At 40.2% G+C, this 19,702-nt stretch overlaps 3 protein-coding genes across 4 annotated transcripts in view; 2 read left to right on the forward strand and 1 right to left on the reverse strand.

Annotated features, from left to right (window-relative positions):
• LOC118414830 (S-crystallin SL11-like) overlaps positions 1-765 on the forward strand; it is a 29,479-nt gene extending 28,714 nt beyond the window's left edge. For both annotated transcript variants that reach the window (XM_035819094.1, XM_035819093.1), the window contains exon 7: positions 253-765. In XM_035819094.1, the coding sequence (XP_035674987.1) occupies positions 253-432 (180 nt within the window). In that variant the 3' untranslated portion in view covers positions 433-765. The remainder of the gene's footprint in view (positions 1-252) is intronic.
• LOC118414804 overlaps positions 1-19,702 on the forward strand; it is a 1,072,569-nt gene that overhangs the window by 753,599 nt on the left and 299,268 nt on the right. The gene's annotated exons all lie outside the window — the stretch shown is intronic.
• Positions 13,695-16,111, reverse strand: LOC118414861. The gene is made up of 3 exons (XM_035819133.1): positions 16,016-16,111; positions 15,310-15,465; positions 13,695-14,813 (listed from the first exon to the last, which is right to left on the reverse strand). The coding sequence occupies exons 1-3, from the start codon at positions 16,028-16,030 to the stop codon at positions 14,667-14,669; spliced, it is 318 nt and encodes a 105-aa protein (XP_035675026.1). The 5' UTR covers positions 16,031-16,111; the 3' UTR covers positions 13,695-14,666.

A 19,702-nucleotide genomic window follows, 5' to 3' on the forward strand; every position in this document is an offset into this window, starting at 1 on the left:
AGTTTCCTGTCGGGAATGCTTACTTCATGATAATCATTGTAAGAAACAGCAATCTTCTAATATATTCCGTTAAGTTTCAGATGCCTGTGCGAAATCGCATAAGTCTACAAAATGTTCAATGTTAAACACATATTGCCATGCATTGTGAGAGGGAGGGGCAAAACCTGGGTGTATTATTCTTTGCCCAGTTAAGATTGTTTTTCTATTGTTTAATCTACAGGTTTCTTTCCTTTTTTTAACGAAATCCCACAGATGACTCATGCGGATCTGGACATGTTTTCGCTGCTGGACATGTTGGAAAGTTCTTCCAAGGAACGGGACCTCCTGGGCATGTTGGGCGCCGTTCCGCTGGTCAAGGCGCACAAAGAACGAGTGGCTACCAACACGAAGATAGCGGAGTACCTCCAGACTAGGAAAGATACACCTTTATAACAAGATGGCGGCGTTGTACTACGGGAGACACGCAAAGAACTCTGGGAGATGAAGTTTTGAATGTTTTTGTAAAAACCCAAATTTATTAGAATTCATGCATGTTTCATCACGTATATTACAACACATACGCGACGCAAAATATCTCCGAATAACATGAAATAGCTATAGTGCAGTCATCATATAAACTTTATTGCAAATATGTACATATCATTTTATAAAAGACACACCTGTAGATAACCGTCCCTGAAGACAGACCTCATACTTGACATATAGGATAAGTAGAACATTGTTGATTATAGGTTTCGTGGTGCTTGTGTTGTGCTTTGTTGTGTGTGTAAATCTTATTATTCGGATACCCGATTGCAATACTGCAAATCGTCAATGTCATTTAGGTACCAAAGGTTCAAAATGGCTTGCTGTATCTCGACAATTGTAGAAAGAATGAAGGAAAAAGTTCCAATTGCAAACTTCTAAAACAAGATAGGTCAAGACAGGATTAATTCACTTTGGTAAAGGCTGACGTAATGGTAGTTAAACTATGTTAATTAGGATTTGTTCTGCATTATTAATGAGGGAAATTTATTTTTCAATTGTTCAAAATTACAAGAATTTCATAGACCAGGACCAGGGAAATATTTATAATGTTGAACCAGTGTTACAAATATTTCTGAATTATCAAATGTCCTAGACATATAATTACAAAACTTTAAAATCAATTCTAAACAATGGCCACAAACATCCGCATGGTGTCTTGGAATGGACTCTATGTAACTTCGATAGGAACATCAATGGACAAAAAAGGGCATAATTTGCATAGCTGAGAAAACTATACTGTGGCAAATAATAGCATAGTCACACCAATGGCGAATGTAGGTTAGACAATGCTTAATATCATCAGACATAGATTATGTAGATTAGACAATAATTTGCATACTCACTGATGAAATGCCACAATAGCTATCTGAAGAAAGATATTTGCACTTTTTGAATTGGAGAATAGGAGAAAAAGAAATCATATGGATTACACTAATACGAGACTTCTTTGCATATCATTTGCATTCCAATAAGACAAAATATACTTAGTGAAGGTATACATGCGGTCTTGGAAGATTTGTACATTCTCTGCTTACAATTCAATTGCAAGAACATGTGAGGTAGAAAAACGTTGTTTTTGATACACTGTAAACGCAGAAACCTGATGAGAATTCCATCATGTCATTCTAATGCATATGTACATTCATTCACTGATTCCTTTACAAATTGGGGCAAACTCCATATAAACGAGAGTAGTCAGCCCCATGTATGAAAGTTTTTAAGAAGATAGAGCTACTACGGAGAAAGAAGTTACTTGTAGCGCTTTTTGTCCGCCATTTTTTTGAGACGCCATAGTTCGATCCACCGACCCGGACGCTCCGGCTAAACTTTTCCTCTAACCGCTGACTGACATGTGTGCGCTACCATGTGGCACTCCGGGAAATGAGAAAGCCAAAGATAAATTGCAAGTGAAACCTTTAATGGTCTGAAAGGTCTCGCCTGACTTTTTCCCCCTTTTACTATCGGCCAACCCCACCTCGGGGGTCGCCACTCCTAGCAAACGTGGCGGAACAAATAATCACAATTGGTACGCTTGGATCCTTGGGACCTTCAATTTTACCTTTCAACGGGATTTATTCCAAGCAGAAGATGGAGATTGGCCTTGCCACCCAAGGCGAGGCGGTTAGAGAGAGTTGGTGCTTTCATCTCGATCGTCCAACGGGAAAGCCAAAATTGTGGTGACGTTCGTGCAGCTGTGAGCGAACCACGCCGCTTAAAGGGTCGACTAACTCTGTTATTAAAACGCCCCAGCTGTAGATATGGGCTGCAGTCGTCTTCAAGGCTAATATACTTTCTTGAGATTGAACTGTCGTCTTCGATCTCATCATCACCTTATAAAGTGTGGCTGGAGTGACGATGAAGAATTGCCTACGTTCAATGCAGGATGAAGCTCATAGAAATCTTCAAAAAAACTTAATTAAGAAAGGAATCCTGAAGATGATGGTGAGCCATACATTAGAGCTTAAGGTTAAGGTTGCGTTTTGGAAAAAACTGTTTCGTGTCATTGTAACGCTGAGAGAAATGTAAGACATAATGTGGGACTTACCGAAGCCAAACCACTATTCAGTAGTATTTAAATACTGTTAAAATATTGGCGTTTATGACTTCGAATGCGTCGTTTTAGAGAAAAATAAGTGTTTATTTTAGCTAACCGTTAGAACATGTTTATTTCACATTAATCTTACATTTGTATTCTTTGTACAGCTTTAATTTCTCTTCCTGTGATTCAAAGCACTTCCGTATGAGTTAAGCGCTAATAGCTCTCCGTAAGAGGAGAACATTTGTATGAACCACGATGTGACCTTCTAATAAGCCTACCCGCGGAGAGGTTACGACATTTTCGTGACGAATTACCGCACTTACAGCCCGGTTTACGACAGTTTTTGCCAATGATCGCTTGCTGCAGTCTACAAGGTCAATCTCAAAAGCTGGACGTAAATTCGTCCGGACGTTTCAAGTGACCCGTCGTCTCCCCGCAAAATTAAAGTAGAGATCGGGTTTAATTCACCTTTGCGATAGATTATGGAACCCGTAAATTACACATGTATTCGTCAACGCTATTTCTGGCGCTACAGTGGTAGGAATTTCAATTCGTTCCATTTGTGGAAAATTTCTAGGCAGTATTGCAGCAAGAAAACGCAAAAGACTGTCGATACTCGATAGGTTTATATTCTACAGACCATTTGAATGAAGTACAGGATATTTCAATCCCCTCTTTAAAATCTACAAACCACGAGGTACACAATGCGTGCATGAGGAAATGAACAAAATACTTGCATTTTACAGTATACTAGTTTGTTGATATGAGACAATAATTTGGAATAGATGACTACTACTGCCTTAGAACATACACAAAGTTTATGTCATGATAGTTTGTAGTTTCACGCACTTCTATTCCAACAGGTGGTCGTTGTGACTATTCGGCATATACGCATTATCAGTGACGGAAACTGGGATGAACAGAAGATGGCGACTTCGTGCGGTGATACACTGCGTAGCTCGCCCATTTTGTCATTCGTTACAAGAGGAGGAACAATGCCCCAATATATCACTCCGCTGAGCACCACCTTGATCGATGGCGACGTGACGCAGGAGGTAGTTTTCTCGTCAGACGTGTAACGGCTGGAAGTGGCTCCGATTTCCGCCATTGTTGTCACCACGGCGGTCAATTGAAGCCAATCAAATACTGACAGCGTCCAACCCCAGCGAACAAAACCGCCACCCCGAGCCCATATCCGCGCCGTCGGTAATTTTTATTTTGCTGCCTATTCTAATGGTGATAGGTGTGACAGGGTTCAGCTTCATTTGACAAGAGTTATCCCCCATCGCCTCCAGCTGCAGAGGACGCCATTGTTCCCGCGCGACTTTCTGTCTCCGCCATTTTGTTTCTGAATGGCGACAATTTGCCCGCGCGGGTCGCTTTCAGCAAAGCGAATAATTATTTTGGTTCATGACAAATTGGAAATTGATATGCTGGCAAAGCTCTTAATAGCTGTATTCTTGCGTGAAGAATCGATCTGTGCAGCTTAACTAGTTCCTTTGAGGGGAGACCAGGAAGTGGGGACCCGAAATCAGCGACTTTTTAACCCCTGGCTAACAGGGCCATCCATTAGCAAGGCCTAAGTATGGCGTCGTTTGTTTGGACTTGAATATAGAGCATCAATTCTCATAAGTTCTGCGCTTTGGCTTTCTTTGTAGCATAAATGTTGGTCTGCTTGAGCCAAATCGAACTTACACGCAGTTCGGATTCCTTTTAATTGCCCCCCCCCCTCCTACAAAGCCACACTTAAATATAGAGCATCAATTCTCACAAGTTCTGCGCTTTTGCTTTCTTTGTAGCATAAATGTTGGTCTGCTTGAATCAAATCGAACTTACACGCAGTTCGGATTCCTTTTAATTGCCCCCTCCCACACAGCCACACTTGAATATAAAGCATCAATTCTCATATTAAAGTTTTGTGCTTTGGTTTTCTTTGTAGCATAAATGTTGGTCTGCTTGAGCCAAATCTTACTTACACGCAGTTCGAATTCATTTCAATTGCCCCCCTCCCACACAGCTACACGATTGATTATCTTTAAAATGTCGTCTGTCTGTCAATTCAATCAGGAAGTTTTAGTCATAGTTGAACATACGCCAGATTGCAGATAAAATCTGTGCTGCTTTAGCAATTTCCACAGATTCCGAATCGTGAGTCTATTCAACCGAATGTTAACAAAGAGTATTGTCTGGTCGCCTTGGTCTTTAAAGTCTTGTTTCCAAAAATAGATTTAAGACTGAAAGTAGTTTAGGGACAGTCACTTCATGCAAGATGTGAAAGAGTTTTGTGTTTGGAAATCTTGTCTTGTATTACTATATACATAAAACTAAAGCATGTGCATAGCTAGCGATATTCAAAATGTCTTTATTTGTTCTAACATGTTCAAAACGTTTAAAGTTCTCTACTCTTCTTTGTTTTTATTCCCGTGGGCGTTTTGAAGGTCTCTTTGGGGAACGTTCCTTTTCCAGGACGGAACATGGGAATTCAGACAAGTCGCGGGTAAGCAGGCGTACAAAATCGACAAGGTCATAGGTCACAAGAAGGGGTCATTCATCCTATTTGACGTGACACAAGAGAGATGCTGACCCTATTTCTAAAGAGACTGTTGTGACAATTCGTCCTCACGAAAACCACATAAAGGACTTTGATTATCGGTCGTCTGTGACTTATAGTGGTACACAACAGAGAGCAAAGATGGCGAAGCCATTAGAGGTTTAAGTAGGCGTTTGACCCAAGGTCATGTATTGACAATCCCTGCTTTCCTGTCAAGTTGTCTTCCCACTGGAATGACTTTTGATGTTGGAGGGAATTTGCAGTTTAGAACTTTGTGTGTGTGTGACTTTGAGATGGCACTAACGTACACCGAGAGTCAGCAGTCTTGAGTGGCTGAGATCCAACAACTTCAACGCCATGCAATGATATAACATCGACTATCATAATTCCACCAGGTGCTATAATACCGCCACCTCAAAAAACGTTAGCGTTAGACGTTAGAGGTCTTCCCAAGATTGTCTTGAACACCGAATGTTAAATATCCTACATGTAACACAATTCAGGTATTTAGGTGTTGAAGACAATCTTGGGAAGGCCTCTATACCAACGTTTTTTGAGGTGGCGGTATAATGGCACCTGGTGGAATTATGCGAATGCATGTTATATATAAATGGTCAACCGACTGGCACACACACACACATGACACATTATGATGAAAAGAACTCCTTTATCCGCCATTAAGTCTTTAAAGTTTACAACACAGAATTAAAGAAACTGGAAAGGCAACATTTTGAGAATTGAAGATGACGAATCTTTTCTTCGTAGCCTTCTGTCATGCTACTAGGAGACAATACTCACAGGCTCGCCCTATAGTAGTTTTGGCGAATGAAAAAACTGCATGTATACATCTACTTGATTTTTGGACCAGGTCATTAACATAATCATATCACACCATTAAGCTTGCCATGTGGTATTGTGTGCGTGTAAAAGAAAGAGAAAATGCTCATAAACGGCTGATATCCTAACGCAATTCTAAGCTATGAATTGCTCCTGACAGAAAAAGAAGAGATGAAAAGAACACACCAAAAGCAATATGTTATTCCCTACGTTACCAAAAGGGTTAGTACTTTGTATTTATCATGGTTTGTTCGGTTAGCAAGGCGAAGATTTTGTTTCATCCTATGGCCCACCAAACCGTCGTTCTATACATGTACAGTTTATAAAGAGACAAATGAGGATCTTTTATCTCTTCTTGTTGTACGTTACATAACGTTTCTGTCAACTCTTCTTCCTTTTAAAACCACCCTTGTCTCAAATAACTCTTTTTTTTTCATTCAGCTCAATTAATAATTCAACATGTGACATATGTTGTTGCTCTCGTAGATATGGGTTTCGAGCCAGTTGAAAAATTAATCACCGACGTCCAAAATTCTTGCTTTGAAGACTATGAAAATATCCCAGCATTTGCGCAAAGGATGCTGGGACGCACCCACCGCTCTCCCACCAAAGCTATCAGACCCAACAATACCGGTATAATCTGTCAACAAGTCAGGAACGAACTCAATAGTTTTCACAGATCAAAAGATCAGTGCAGAAGAAAAGTGTTTTGATAGAACATTATCGCCGACCATTCCATTGTCACCTGTCTGCCCGGGGGTGTTTTTACCACTCTCTGAAAGCTTTTTATTCCACCGCCCAATTCAGCTGGTGATTTGTACGGTGTTACAATCAAAGCCTGGGTCCTGGGGCGACGGAAGGACTTTGACCAGTCAGGGGTTTGATCAGAGATTTTCCTCTTCATAGCACCGACTTAATCCTGAATATGTACGCTAATCTCTGCACTAACACGCCCTCAAGCACCGAATACAGTGGAGCAGTCCATGTGTGAAGTAAACCTTTTAAGATTACAACTCTTTGTACAGATGGGTATGATAAGACAGAGGACATCCTACCTTGAAGTTCAACCAAAGTTCCTGGACACACAGATATGCACACACACAAATCCTAGATCCCATTTGTTCTGTTCACTCTAATGAACATAACGTTACATGTAGTTACAGACAAGGCCGGTTTAAAAGATTTTCGCTTCATGGACTACAAAAATAAGAGCTAGCTATAGGGCGACCATCTTCCTCTTATTCTATCACATCCTCGCACTTGAATGTTTGCGGATGCATCTGACATCTTCTTTGGGGGAATTTTACTCTGGGCTGGATAAAATACTACTTTGTGAGACATAGGCATCATCATCATCATCGCGGGCTGCTTGCCCGGACCAAGTCCACCCTCTCCTTCCAGACTTCTCTGTCCCCCATAGCGTCCATAGACATAGATGGAAAAAAATTTGCAAACTTTCTTAAACAAATCTGTTTCGAAGAATAATTGTATCTTATTACATGAGCAAAGTTCCCAGTTGTACCCAGCAAATGTTTAGTATCTATGCACAACGCATCATAATTTTACCTCATTATTCTTTCAGTTTAGATATACCTAAGACCGGGAATAATAATGGTTACTATATTTAGCATTAATGTGGTCTCGAATTTATTGCTTCTTTCACAACTTTTGCAAACCATTTTGAGAGAACATACAGCTCATGAAGTTTCCACAAAGAGCACAGCCACCCACTACTGTCTCCAACTAAATTTGAAACGCCTGACGGCCATTTTGGCAAGATAAAGTCATCACCCGGGCGGTGACAGCCCTTTGACACATTACTATCACTTCGGTGACCGCAGCCAAACTCCACGAACCATTGTTCGATAAGCTCCCCTCGTTATTTCTAAATTAATAGTAATCGAAAGACCATAGAATTGGATTAACTTCTCCTGATTGGACAAATCGTGTATCAATGGGTTAGTTTGTACAGGTGCAGTCAGGTATGCCGGGCTTTTGGAGTCTGCTCACAGGGAAGAAGTCGCCATCTTTAAAGTTTAATCAACTGAGGTGCACTGAAGAGGTGAAAGGTCATGTCTACTGAGAAGGGGCCACTTTGATGTCTATTGTTGTTCGTGAGAGCTTCTTGACCTGTGGTTTAAAATGAAGTCCCTCTAACGTTGACTTAGAGTACCTTTTCATATCCATGAAAACGGAGGTACATAGGTACAGTTTTGGGTCCTTTAAAAAACTTTTTTTTATATTTCAGCCATACCATAGGTATGGTGAAATATATTGTATTCGTAATGTTTCTTTCTTTCTTTCTTTCTCCTGTCAAATCTTCAGAACACGGTATCTCCGTTGTTCCTCAACCGAATGACTTGAAATTTGGCACAAGGGTAGAGTGGGCCAATACCCTCGGGCGTTTTTTTCATTTTTTCCATATCTGTCTCTTAAATGATTTTATTAAGGTTTTTTGGTCATCTTAAGACCAAAACTGTATATTTGGGCCCCCTGTACCCTGGTATTATAACCGAATGAGCTGAAATTTGGCACAGATGTGCCTTGATAAGTCCCCCATATAGATTCAATATCAGTTTTGGTGTACAGTACAACAAAATGCTTATTTTTGCGATTTTTTGACCAATTTTTGACCAAAAAAGGACACTTTTGGCCCCTGTACCCTGGTATTACAACCAAATGAGCTGAAATTTGACAGAGATGTGCCTTGATAATGCCCCCATATAAATTTAAGAACACTTTTGGTGTACAGTACAACAAAATGCTTATTTTTGCGATTTTTTGACCAATTTTTGACCAAAAAAGGACACTTTTGGCTCCTGTACCTTGGTATTGCAACCGAATGAGCTGAAATTTGACACAGATGTGCCTTGATAATCCCTTTATATAAATTCAATAACACTTTTGGTGTACAGTGCAACAAAATGCTTATTTTTGCGATTTTTGGCCAATTTTTGACCAAAAAAAGGACACTTTTGGCTCCTGTACCCTGGTATTACAATTAAATGACCTGAAATTTGGTATAGATAGGCATTAGATACTTGGTAACAAGATTCAAGTAAAATTTTTGACATAAACAACTTTAAAATGATTAATTTTGGCACTTTTCTGAGGGGAAATTTGTTTTCTTTTGGCCTCCTGACGTGACCTTCCGTGACACCGCACAGAGCCACACCTGTGCGCGTCAGCCGGAGAGTTAATTGAATCAAAGACCTAGCCAATCAGCGAAGAGGAGGCCAAAGGCTAATTAATATTCATAAGCGGGGCCTCATGATCCCGTATATAGCAGTGTTCCCGCCAGGGGGAGCAAAGCCCGCCTAAGGCTCTCGCATTTTAGACTATTCAGAAGGCTTTATATTGTATCAGTTCTTAGGGGCATATCTATGATAATCGCAGCAGTCACTTAACTTCTCTTCAGGAGTTTAGCGTAACACTGTTTCAGGTCAAACCGTCAAAGGCAACTAAAAACAAACTTTAACGTTACTGAGTTCAACAGTACTTATAACTTGTTATCCGAAGTTGAAACGCTAGCGATGGTATTTTCGCTGCGCTGTTAGCTCCGTGCGACTGTTGTTGACGGTCTTATAACGGTATATTTTGCACCCCTGTACCCTGGTATGAGTAACATTTGGTATAGATAGGCATAATATAGTTGGTAAAATGATCCAAGTAAAATTTTTGGCATAAAGTACTGTAAAGGGCTTAATTACAGCACTTTTTTTAGGGGAAATTGGTTTTCTTTCGTTCTCCATGCCGTGACCTTTCGGACGTTCACCCCACAGAGCCGACATCTGCACCTGCGTCTAGCCGGCAGGAAGAGTTAATTCAATTAATGGTTCAGCCAATCAGCGAAGAGGAAAGCGAAGGCTAATTAAGATTCATAAGCGGGACCACACAATACGTTAACTTGAAGACTCAGGCCGTACAGACTTCTCGCCAGGATTTTTTCAAAGCGTCGGACAGGGGTCCGGGGGCCGCCGAATGTCCCTGGCGGGGTCCAGGGGCAGGGCAACTGTGGGGGGGACCCAGGTGGGCGAAGCCCCCCCGGAAGCTCTTGCATTTTAGGGTATTGAGAAGGCTTCTTTTATCAGTTTTTTTAGGGCCATATCTACGATAATCGTAGCAGTCACTTACTTCTCTTCAGCAGTTTGACTTTAAAATATTTCGGGTCAAAGCTTCAAAGACAACTAAAACCTCATAAACAACAAACTTTACTTAGCTCAACAGTATACAAAAATATTGTACGGGTTGCCATCCTTAGTTGAAGCGCTTATTTATAGCGCTAGTATCTTCGCTGCGCCGTTAGCCGCCGTGCGACTTTTGTTGACGGTCTGATATCCCTACGTCGCCGCCTCGCTGATATTCCCACGGACATGTTTCAAAAAAAATACCCAGCAAAAAACGCTGTTCTGCGTCAAATTCTATTCTATAAAACTCAGTGTTACAGTCTAAATATTTTGTAGAAGCACCGCTGTAGGAAAGAAGGTCCAAGCAATGTAAAACATCACGAAGCATGAAGTTCGCTGTCAACTGGCACACAGCACATGACTGTTTGAAACTCTAAGTCTAATCAACAGCCGTGTTTGATTGATAGCCGGCGGTCCTATGATGAAGTCGGCGAAAGGTGCGTTAGTTAGAAAATCTGCGTTTAGTTTTGATACGTAATTATAAGTTAGACAGTGGCGAGAATGATTATTTTCTCATCAATATTTCTCTTCAGAATTATTTGAACTTAATTGTACATCTAAACAATTGGCTTACCTGTGCAATGTTTATATGATTAATTATCAGTGTACTGAAATCATGTGTAACGTATGGCTCCTAGTCAATAGATCAGCATTTTCTCTATAGTGACCACCTGTCTATAGTGGCCACATTTCCTAGTGCTGTTGTTGTTTGGCATAAACTTTGAACATTTAAATTGTAAGTAACTTTAAACTGCCAGAGTTTCAGCCCAATAAAACACTCTCAGCGCCAGGGTATGAACAGACTGACCAGACAGACGAAAATAAATCCTCGAACAAGGTTCAATCGTATCTTCCGGGTCTGGCAGGAAGTTGTTAAACTAAAATAAGAATAGGCTCGATGGTTGATTGCATACAAAGTAAAACAGTTTAACAGTTTTACAGCTTGAAGAAAACAAACGCTCCTACAGTACCTGCACCTGCTTGATAATTATTAAATCGTATGCCCTACTTGAATAAAAAAAGTTCATTGCAATAATAAATGTACCCACATCACAAGGAGCTTATACTTTTTTAAACTTACACCTAGTTATCGTACTGAAAATTGTTAATGACATTACATGAAGTCATTCAACAATTTTCAGTCATGATGAAAATTTTCTGAATGGAAGGTGTGATTATTGTCATTTTCTGAAAAATAGAAGCAAGCTCTGTTTTTACCTGGAGTCAATTCACAATACCAGTCCACTTTGGGGGATAATGTACTGTTAAGAGGATGTTCCATTTTTGCGCAGGGGTGATTTGGAACAGTCCAATGTTGCGTGGGAAGGGGTATGGCTGAAATATGCTGTATTTGCTCTTAAGCAAATGTCGGCCTTTCTAGTTTTATTTGCTTTAAGACAGATGGGCACAATGTGGCACTGCAATAAATAGTTACTTTGGCAGTGCCACATACAAAGGCCAAACAGAAGATGGAGGTAGTCACATAGCCTTTTGGAGGCTGTAAGAGAAGTTGTTCATGAAATGATCCACTGTGTCTCGGAAATGGTATTAGAAGGCAGACCCAAGGCGACTCCTTTTACCGCCCTTTTACCTTCCCAAACAAAGGCAGGTACTGATTGAAGTGAAAGTCGTGCGAAGTTAGTGTATTTACTTACTTGCGGTTCCGGTGAAATTTCTCGACAACTTTTCCTGCAACTGCGATGATTGTTAGTATGTGGATAGGTGTTGTGAGCCTGTTATTTGCGTTTGTGTTGTATAACCCCGGGCAAACCGTCTCATACATTGAAACTAGGTTTGTACTGAACAATACTAGTTGCATATCCGGACAGATTCAGTAATATTTAATCAACTCACATCGGAAAGGACCCCTAATATTTTCGATAAGTACGGTCGGTTCTTAAACGATAAGTGCGGTTTGTTCTTAAACCTGCTCGAGTTGTGACTCTCCTCAATCACATTTAACGTTCTATTCGAGGGTCCTGACGGTCAAGGTCAATTTTGAGCCTCCTGTACGTGGCCGACCTTTGTAATACAGCAGAATTCTGTTTGTTTTTTATATGTTTGGTCTGTGAATATGGTATGGCCTTAATTTTTGGGTGCCAGATAGAAATAGAGTCGCGTTTGTTTGGCTCCCCTAGTGGATTTTTTTTAATCACGAAAGGCTTGCGATTTCTGTCAGACGTCAGACAATGCTACGAGAAACACTCAATGACAACAGTCCCTTTAGTTTGGACGTTATATAATATAGCTACATACTGACATGTATATCAAAGGGATAATGTGCATGTATTCAGTGTATTCCTTCTCTCTCTCTCTCTGTGTGTGTGTGTGTGTGTGTGTGTGTGTGTGTGTGTGTGTGTGTGTGTGTGTGTGTAACTAGTGAATAACCGGGAGCTCAGTATAACACGGCTGGATACCAGGCTATTAGGTGTCTAGAACTGTTGACAAAATCATAGCTGTTTCATCTCGACGGACATCGATGTACAGGTGAATAAACAAGTATTTTCATGTCTCTATCTCTCTATATAGATATATTCACACATGAATTGAAGATGTACCTCGACATCCTTGTATGTGATATGCCCCCCTCAAAGTTGCTCAGGTACCTGACAAAAACGCCATCTGTCAACAATATGTATACTGCACTAATGTGAGTGAGAAAAACATGGAAGGAAAGCTTCTAGGTGCACCGTTGCATGCGCTATTGAGAGGCTGGTTTCCCTGAAATATCTTTAACTGAAGTTTTTTACTAACGTTAAGATAAAAAAGGCTATTTTAGGTAACTATCTAATAGAAAGTATGCAATTATATTCAAAATCTTCATCTAAGAAAATATATTTTCATCAAAATCAAAGCAAATTTCCATTTATTCCAAAACATTGATTGATTCATTTTTAGCCGATGTAAGATCATTTCATGTAACAAGCAGCTAGCGAGATTGACGCTATCAAGTGTACAGGAGCACACCATGAACGCATACTCGTGGTAAATCTATCCACACCTCCGCGCTCAGCTCAAACTGCAGTACTAGTATGAACCGCTACGTGTCGTTAATGGACGGGTTTCGTCCATAGCCGTTGTAGAGTACTTACACAGCTACTGGTGTTGTGGCTAAAAACATTGGGCGAGAATACACAGTAATTGAAAGATCGAAGTGAAGTTTTGAGTGTCCTCCGAAAGAATTAATCTCATTAATGTCAGTCAGTCTGCCAGTCATACTATGACAAACTACGCAAGAACTTAACGACAAAAATTTCAATTCCGGTGCTCATAGATACAAAGAATCAATACGAGGTTCCAACTTAACGGAGGTACAATCGGATGCCTTGACAACACATGCGGATTGTTTTTATAAAATACTGAATGCTGGACAATCTTCTTCTTCGCCGCATATCAGTTTTGGTTAATACTGAGGCGAGCCATCATTGTGCATGTCTAAGAACGAAAAGAAAGACATACATGCCTCGGATAAAGTTCTGAATATGTTTTCTTACCACCATTTATGACTGTGAAACTCATATATTATGCAAACGATTTTCTTTCTACACCTTGGGTTCGTTCTAACGAGTGATGGGATACATCTTACCAACCAATCACCGAATAAGTCTCCATCCGGATTAACGATTCATAAAAAAGACAGAGTTGGGCACAAGCGCATTTTATTTAGCAATAAAACTGCAGATACTTATTGTCAACAGGATTAACAAAAAGTGGCAATTCTAAAACTGTTATATAAAAAAAATCTACCGGTGTCGCTTCCATTACTTAGTGACTACTACAAGAAATGCAATTTATATACTAGTACTAGCATAACTCTAGCTTTCATATGGCTACTTGATATAAGAATTCTTTTCTATCTCTTTCTGTTTGTTTTCATTCTGTTTCATTAATCATAATATATTGTTATCCCACGGGGATTACATCCATATTTCCAACACGAAATAGTGCATACGACATTGTGTTTACAAATTAGATAAGTTAACAAATGTTGTTTACCCAAATGTTGTGACGTCTTTCTTGAGATTATGCTTACTCGTTGTTATCTTATTACCTAAGTTATGTTTTGATTCAGCGCTCGGGAGTAGGACAACGTTACGGGTGATATTGGTACATAAATGTATCAAAGCACCCTTCTCCGTTGACCATCCCTCATTGCTCAGATCCTACACTATTTCATATCTAAATAAATATTTCAATAAATATGAATAAATAATTATCAATGCACTAATGGTAGTTAAGCAAGATACTTTTCACTGAAGCAAACTTAGCTGCGAGAGATTTCAAGCAAGCAAACAATCATTTCAATATGAAGTACTTTAGCAATATGACAGTCTAACATAGTACAGTTCTAGCGCTGCAACGGATTGTGGGTAAGGTCAGAGATCAAAGCCCCCCAGAAGTAAACATCCATGTAAAAACGTTACAAACAGGTTTAGACAAGTGAGGTACCTTAACCTTTGACCTAGACCATAATTCATGACTGTGCACACGAAACTGGGAAATGGCATGGCGCCATGACTGCACCTTACTGCGCGTGCGCCTGCATGCCGGTGCGCATGACCGTGAGACTATGGCGGACTGAGGACAGATGACGCTTGAAGGTGTGCAGAAGGACCAGGTTGCAGGGGGTGGAGCGGACATACTCCGACTGGGGAATCCCAAGGGAACGGATCTATGGAAAAAAGAAAGAAAGAAACCTAATTAGCGCCAATATTTATATGTGTTTGAAACGTAAAGCAAACATACTCAACATTGCTCATATATCTGCAAAAGAACTGTTTATACAAAAATATTATTTAACCCCTGAGTACGCAGTACAGTGGTGGTTGTTCATCTATGTAAAGCAAAACTTTATTTTTCGTAGAGGTAAAGACTACAAACTAGGTTCAGATTCAAAATCTGAAATCTGAGACTAGAATAGCGAAATGCCACACTTTGGTACATTATGTTCATTCTAGGCAATATTGCAATAGACATATAACATGTATATTTCGCCCATTTTATTTCAGCAGTTTTGGGAAATTTGGGGTAAGTCCTAACTTATATGTAGTGTTGGTTAATGGTTAGTTAAAGTTTAGTTTATCCATTATGTTTCACCCACACTACAGTTATAGATGAAATATATTGTTATTATTATTTCTTCATCATTCTGTGGAAGAAATATTTACCGTGCGCTGGACTTGACGAACGCCCTCTGGTATGTTGTCGAGTCCAGTGTCGTTCTCGTCCCCAAGATAGTCCGGCCCCAGGTCCTCCAGCACCGGCTCCAGGACACAGTTCCACAGCTTCAGGGACAGCTGACTGGTCACCAGGTCCGCCTCGATCTTTAAAAAGAGAATGCCTAATTAGTACATTCTTGCCTTCATGTTAAAAACGACCTTTAAAGCCGCCAGTTGAAACAAACTCGCCAAGCGAGGCTTTCATGGTGCTCTGTGTTTCAACTATGGCACTCTGATCATGATCTTCACATAGTTTAAATTATGGTAAACTGATATACAAGCAACTGTGGTACTTTGATGTAATTACATACCTACCAACCTACCGTACACAATATTACAACTATGGTACTCAAATGTACAGAGCTTCAACTGGAACTCTGATACACATAGAGACTATATATAGTATGGTACTCTGATATACAATTTCATTTTAACTACGGTATGTATATATGCATAATCTCAACTATGTATATTATATGGTACTCTGATACCCAGACCGTTTTAACGATCACATTCCCATACATTTCCAACTATGGTACCCTAATAGTATTGCATACATTCTTTCAACTATTATAACGTTATATCAATGCACACAGAGTTTGAACATTTCTCAAAATAGTGTATGTTGAAAGATAGAGTTAACGTTATTTGTTACCTGGGGGATGGACATGGTGTTGTTGGAGGGTATCAGTCGAGACCTGCATAGTGGATTCCCCAATCCCTCTAAGAAACCAACAGGACAGACGTTGTCGTCGCACTGCAAAAGAGAGAAAATATGTCAGAATGCGACGACAGACGACATAGCCAAATGGGATCTATTGGCCCCATACCAATGAGCTTGGTTTGGAATTGAATACTTGTTTAAACACTTCCTTGTCATAGATCAGATACACACATGTGCCGTAGTTAAAGTCTTCGGACAGTTTTCACAAATAAGACTCTGTGATATGTACATCTGTCGTACGACTGCCACATACGAGCACAAGCTAAGGACACTCTTGGTGTAGTCGTACACATTGTTATGAACCAACTGTGAACTATGCCATCACTACCACTCAGCCCCCCCCCCCTCATTTTAGAAGTAGACTTGTCCTGTTACCTGAGTCCTGGAGAGAAGACAATAAAGTATGAAGCTTTCCAAAAGTCCAGTGTGCGGCCAGTTTGTTACAACTCATCAAACAAGAACTTAAAACACATGTCGTCTACGATTCCTGCCTTGTTGTGGAAAAGGCTGGCTAAGATCCCTGTCAATGGTTAGGTCTGTCACATCAAACAGATTCCGCTACATCGTACGACTCCTTGCCACAGATGCCATAAAAGTCAGACAAAAAAGACGAAAAATACCTTAAAGTATATGCCCTGCCAGCATGCTACATAAATGCATGTCTATTACTCTAGTCTTGAGTGCCAACAATTGCCCAAAATACTTAGAAAATGCAGCACACGCTATTCATTCTGGCGGTACGAGATCTTAAGAAAGCATGCGCGTGTTTATGTTTGACAGGATTGTGTTACTGACTACTGTTTCTGTGGTTTACCATTTGCCGAGCTATTGTTGTAGGGACTATCATGTGTCACTAATGGACATAGTATCGTTTTTCTTCGCAGAAGTGCTACACAAGGCCGCTTGGTGGACAATAATGGGACAGACAGATGCAATATGCACAGAAAGTAGGAGGAAATGAACTACGAAGACTTCTACGTAAAATTCCTGGAATTTTCAACATTTGTGTTTTCCGCTTGGATACCAAACACCTGAATCATAGCTGGGAAACCCCTTGCATGTGGTCTCCGAGCAGATGTTGGGATTTTTAGTAGCGCTTTTTTGTCGTAGAAAGCGCCACTAAAAAGAAGCATTTAATGCTTCCAGAAACGCGCAACATATAGATTATATCAGCTAAAGCAAATAAGCAAAACGGACATAGCCAAACCTACAATCAGATGTCAAGAAATAGCTTGAACAACGTTTTCCCTGACATTATATTTATCCGCTAGGTAACCTATATCCGTTATTTTTAAGTATATTAGTTTGACGGACGGTGGTTTTAAACTAAAACATTCAAAATATTTCAGTTCAAAACCACCACCCTAAACAACGGATATAGGCTACCTCTTGGATAAAGGTGACCTAGCGTCATATAGCTTTGATACATTTCCAGTAGACACTATCTGTAATTCTAACTTACGTGGTTGTCCTTGGCGCTGTTGTAAGCGATGTCTACAGTTGTCTCCAACACCTCTACAGCATCCCGCAGGTTACCCAGACGGTCCCTCAGGCTAGGAGAGGATCGTGCCGGCCGGGGGTGTCCGACTGCTCCCGGGGTGCCGAGTAGGCAGAGACCCACGAAAAGTGCGATGATCTTAACAATGGCCATTTCTGCTCCAAAGTTTCTGCTCTGAGAAATTGAAAAGAATAAACGGTCATGACTATCAAAATTCATTCGTAGATTCGTGAATGAATATAATGCGACAGGCCTTTTGCCACATTCGAGATTTTTGTAGTTTCGTGGCATTCGGACGTCACGACAGAAAAAACACTTCAGAAAATACTTTCTGTCGTTTTTTTTTAAATTTTTGGTATTTCAAATTGAGCTCGCTAATATTTCAATAGAGCTCGTTTGTATAAATTCATGTCTAAATAACTGCAGTCTGTTCTATTTATCTTGTCCTTATAGTTTTTTCTCAATTTTAATGGATTTCACGGTAAATATCACGATTGATTGAATATGGTAGGGATAACTTACTTGCATCACCGGTTAAAAAACTAGTCATTTAAAAAAACATGCCAACCATCGTAGGGATAAAGACTATAGCTACAAAAATAGTAGAAAAAGAGGCAAGCTCACCTGATTGTTATTTTCTTCACTTCCACACACTGTCTTGGAGAAGAGTGTTTCTTAGTGAAATGTCGTTTTGGGCCATTATTTATACCTGCAAATGAACAATTGACTGATGTAGATGTTTCCCAAATTAGAAAGAGTGAGCTCAGGTATTTTACCCGCGCGACGAGAAAATATTTTACCCGTCGCCATGTGATGGAAAGATACAAGACGGAAATTGTGCGGAATCCAGGAAGTTGAAAACAGCGTTGAGCGTCATATCGTGACTGGAGAGCCATATGACTGTTCTGCCAGAAAAGCGATTTGACTGACACAAAAGTGATTTGGCTGTCCCAAAAAGCTCACATTATGGAACGCAAACTGCCAATTCCTAAATATTTCTAATGATAGCAACTTCTTTGCCATACAAAATTGAGTTATAAGTAGTTTGATAGTATTTGGCTAATGCATTTAACGTTTACAATGCTTATACCTGGAATTATCAGGACGTCACGCGATCGCTAATGTACACAACTCTATATCTAGTTACAAGTGCCATTGTTCTGTTTTCAAAGCGTAACGGAATCCTCTGGTTAGTCCAATGAGTACCACTAAGCTACAGTTGTAGTCACTGTCGTTGTAAGATTGCTCGATGAAGAGACACAGTGACACAAAACCAAAAAGATGTTACGAAAGAAATATGCCTTGCTTTTTGTTCATTGCCATTGCTTATTGGGTGTAACGAATAGTCATTCTTCACAGAAAGCGGCTGAATTGGAAGGAGCTTTCAATGGGCGGGGCTATCAAACGACACATGTGTGTAAACATTCGTTTGTAACACAAGACAATTTAAGACAGGAAGGAAATAATACTAGCAGGGATTGGTGTAGAGTTAAATGGGCTATCCCCGCCATGTTTTGCTGTGACCGCACCGCCACGTGTGCCTTAAAATGTTAAATTGGGGACTTTACGAAAGACCACACCTTCAATACCATGTCACGAACTATAGGATCATCATGTTGTTTATGATGTAACACCGGGTTCTCAAAGCAACGCTTACGTCACATCCCCTACACCACGCCTTCCTGTCATCTTTTAAAACGTTGAATCACAAGGTGGCGTGATCGTAGGAATTTTGAGGTGCGTTCCACCCACGTTTAATCTTCAACAACGTCATTGGTGTCGATGTCACTTTTAAGAACATTACGGTCCATTACCTTTTGTGGTTGGAAAAGGGGACATTCCTACTGCTATCACGATAATAACAAAATACACGAATATCTATTGGTCAAACCGCATACATGTAATACGTTATATTTGACCCATTTGCAGAAATGAAGAACACGCAAAGTCTTGCTTGGATTCAGAAAGTCTCATCAGGAACAAGCTTGTCCTTTGAAATGGTCTTGGGGGACTCTCAATCGTTAAAACTCTGCCCATTAAGGTATAACAGAACACAGTTTTTTTCGCCTATTTGGATTTACGTCGTTATACCCCCCTCACATTAGGCGCGCTTCGATCGG

This window comes from Branchiostoma floridae, chromosome 4 (assembly GCF_000003815.2).
Source record: "Branchiostoma floridae strain S238N-H82 chromosome 4, Bfl_VNyyK, whole genome shotgun sequence".
Classification (NCBI taxonomy): Eukaryota; Metazoa; Chordata; class Leptocardii; order Amphioxiformes; family Branchiostomatidae; genus Branchiostoma; species Branchiostoma floridae.

Excerpts from the sequence above, each read along its gene's own strand:
- LOC118414861 (XM_035819133.1), bottom strand. Across the intron at positions 14,814-15,309 it reads TTCGTCAAGTCCAGCGCACG|ATCCGTTCCCTTGGGATTCC; the intron begins GTAAATATTTCT and ends TTTTTTCCATAG.